Source organism: Pteropus vampyrus, unplaced genomic scaffold (genome assembly GCF_000151845.1).
Source record: "Pteropus vampyrus isolate Shadow unplaced genomic scaffold, Pvam_2.0 Scaffold23, whole genome shotgun sequence".
NCBI lineage: Eukaryota > Metazoa > Chordata > Mammalia > Chiroptera > Pteropodidae > Pteropus > Pteropus vampyrus.
In genome coordinates, this window is record NW_011888804.1 from 9,627,479 (window position 1) to 9,630,294 (window position 2,816).

General features: G+C 45.8%; 1 protein-coding gene across 3 annotated transcripts in view; it reads right to left on the reverse strand.

Moving 5' to 3' along the window:
* Positions 1-1,915, reverse strand: part of OASL (2'-5'-oligoadenylate synthetase like) — a 14,246-nt gene extending 12,331 nt beyond the window's left edge. The window contains exon 1 of one of the 3 annotated variants that reach the window (XM_023528261.1): positions 1,493-1,915. In XM_023528261.1, coding sequence (XP_023384029.1) covers positions 1,493-1,690 — 198 coding nt within the window. In that variant the 5' untranslated portion in view covers positions 1,691-1,915. The remainder of the gene's footprint in view (positions 1-1,492) is intronic. The other 2 variants (XM_011355899.2, XM_023528262.1) reach the window with 2 other exon arrangements.
* Between the last annotated feature and the right edge of the window lie 901 nt (positions 1,916-2,816).

A 2,816-nucleotide genomic window follows, 5' to 3' on the forward strand; every position in this document is an offset into this window, starting at 1 on the left:
TTGTCAGGGTGGGTGGTCTGGGAGGGTCTGCTTGACTCAGATTGGCACCCCAGACCACGAAGATAGCTTGGGCAAGAATTTATAATGATGCTTTTGTTTTCTGTTGTTGTTGTTGTTGTTGTTGTTTAAATTAATATATGCTAATCATTTAGCCTGCTTCCCCATTTGCTTGTTGGGGGAGAGAGGATGAGGGAAAGAAGATGTTGATGATGATGATGATGCCCCATTTACAGATGAGAAGACTGGGGTTTTAAGAAATAAGATGGTAAATCTACAGTCATACAGCCAGTAAGGGTAGAGGTCAAGGATCAAACCTGGGTCTGTCTAATGTCAAAATGTGTGGTTTCTCATTGTGAAATCATATGGCCTCAGGCTCCAAACGCTGGGGATGGGTATAAAGAAGGGATGCGGGCCTGAGGTTTCTAAATCCTTCCCTGAGGAGGACTAGCTGCCCCAGAGAGAGAACGAGAGCACTGAGCTGGGAATCAGAATTAGGGGGTCCTAGTTCTAGTCTCCTTTTCCACCGGATCACTGTGTGAATGTGGGATATCTCTCGCCCTTTCTGTGTCTCGGTTTTAATGTTTAAGCAGAGGATTAACTGAGACTGTCGAATTCTCCCTGGCTTTCTAGTTTTGACTCTCTTGATCCTAGCTAGGATAGGAGGTGACATGAGGAAGCTGGGGAAAGGGCTTAGGGGGAAAAGCTCACTGGAGCAGCCTGGAGCCCTGGCTGTAGTCAGATAGACTCTGGTTCAAATCCCTGCTCTACCACTAGCTGTGTGACCTTGGGCAAATCACCTCACTTTTCTGAGCTGCCATGAAAAAAAAACACTTTTTATTATCAAAAATGTTAAACATAGAAAATTAGAAAGATAATATAATAAATACTCATATCCAGCCAGTTAGATTTAACAAGTCTAAACTCCTTGCTGTATTTGTTTCATCTAAACCACATTAAAGTAAATTACAGACACCAAGAAACTTTGTCCCTAAATACTTTAGCATTTGTGTCCAACAAAAAGAGAACATTTCCCCCATATGCACAACACTAACAAAATCAATATCCGGGTCATATTAAAATTTCCCCAGTTGTTTCTAAACTATATTTTTGGATGATCTATTCAAACCAGGATCCAGTCAAAGACCTTGCATTACATTTGGTTATTATGAATCTTAAGTCTCTGAGCCTCCATTTTGCTTATCTGTAAAATAGGAATAGTACCGATCTCACAGGGTGCACAAATTAGAGACAATATATGTTAAGGGGTTAGGCTAGTGCACCCAAAAAGTGAACTATTATTAGCTTCCTTACTGGATTGTTCTGCTCAAGGCAGCAATGTGGTGGGGTGCAGGCAGCTAAGGTGGGGTGTCTTGAGATATGAGCAGCATGGGCTACGGATAATGAGGCAAGCGGTCTCCAGTATCATCAGGGATGAGGACCCTCATGCTGGGTTGGCCCAGCCCTGCCCGGGGATGAAGGGTACCAGTCTCACCTTGACCACCTTTAGCACCCGCACTTCCTGGTCCAGCCCATGTTCCCTCTGGAAGGGCTCTTCCCTCAGGAACTGCTCCACAGTCCGCACAGCCTCCAACACCTCATCTTTCCACTCCCGGCTGGGCTGTAGCCACTGAGCCACGAAGGAGTCCAGCCTGGAGGCAGCGGTGCCATACAGCTCTGAGGTCAGTGCCATCTCTGTCCTGAGAGTTCCACTGCTAGATAGATATATGGCCACACAAATACTCAACCTCCTGGCATACACGCCCTTCTTTAAGGTGGCTCCTTCTCAGCTGACCTCCAGCCCCCCGTAGGATAAAAGACAATGGAGGAGAGGACATCAGGGGTGACTGGGCTGATCTGCGGCTCCCCTCTTAAAGACTCCTTGCTGTGACAGTGGCACTGAGGGACACTGAGCCGAGGCTGGACATTCTGGGGCCACCTTAACAGGATTGGCTTTCAGCCAACCTTTCTGCTACTGGTTTCGATTCTCAACTTTTTAAGTTTCCCTTATATGACGTTTGGAAACTGAAATTGGCTTGAATTTAACCCTAGAGGAGGCAACTCCCAGCAGGTCAAAGTTGGATGGTATCTCTAGATCTAGTCACCCCACCTTGTTACGAAACCGAGGTTCAGAAAGAGAAGGGACTTATTTATGGTTGGGATGAGCAGCGAGAACTCTAGAGTCAGACAGAACAGAATGTAAGTTCCAGTTAGCTCTTTAGCAGACTTTTAATCTCTCCGACCCTCTCATAATTTATCCATAAAATGGGTTTAATAATGACACCCTACCCTATAAGTTGTCAAGCAGATTAAGCAAGAGAATAGTGAGCAGAGAAAACACTCAATAAATGCAAGTATTATTCATTTACTAAACATCAATTGAGTGTCTTCTAGGTGCCAGACATTGTGCTAAGAAGACAAAATAAGACAGGGTTCCTGCCCCAAGAGCGTCCCAAGGGAGACAGACAAAAGACTCAGAGTACCATGAAAACCTGGGGAAAGCCAGGCAGAAGAGTTTCTTCTGGGCTATCTGTGATGTCAGTGAACACCTGTTTGAGATGAGTCCTAAAAGACCGGGGATGTGGCCAAGAGGAATCGGGCACAACATGAATAAAAGCTGAGAGGCGTGAACCAGCCAGGTGTGTGTCAGGGACTCATGTTAACTATGCCTAGGCATGGAGAGTAAGGAGCGGAGAGGTGAGAGATGAGCCTGGATAGGCAGGCAAGAGTCGAATCTTGGCGTGTCTTTCATTGATTTATTCGTTCATTCAACATTTCGGGAGGCATCTACTTGGTGCCAGTCAGGAGCTGGGGATACA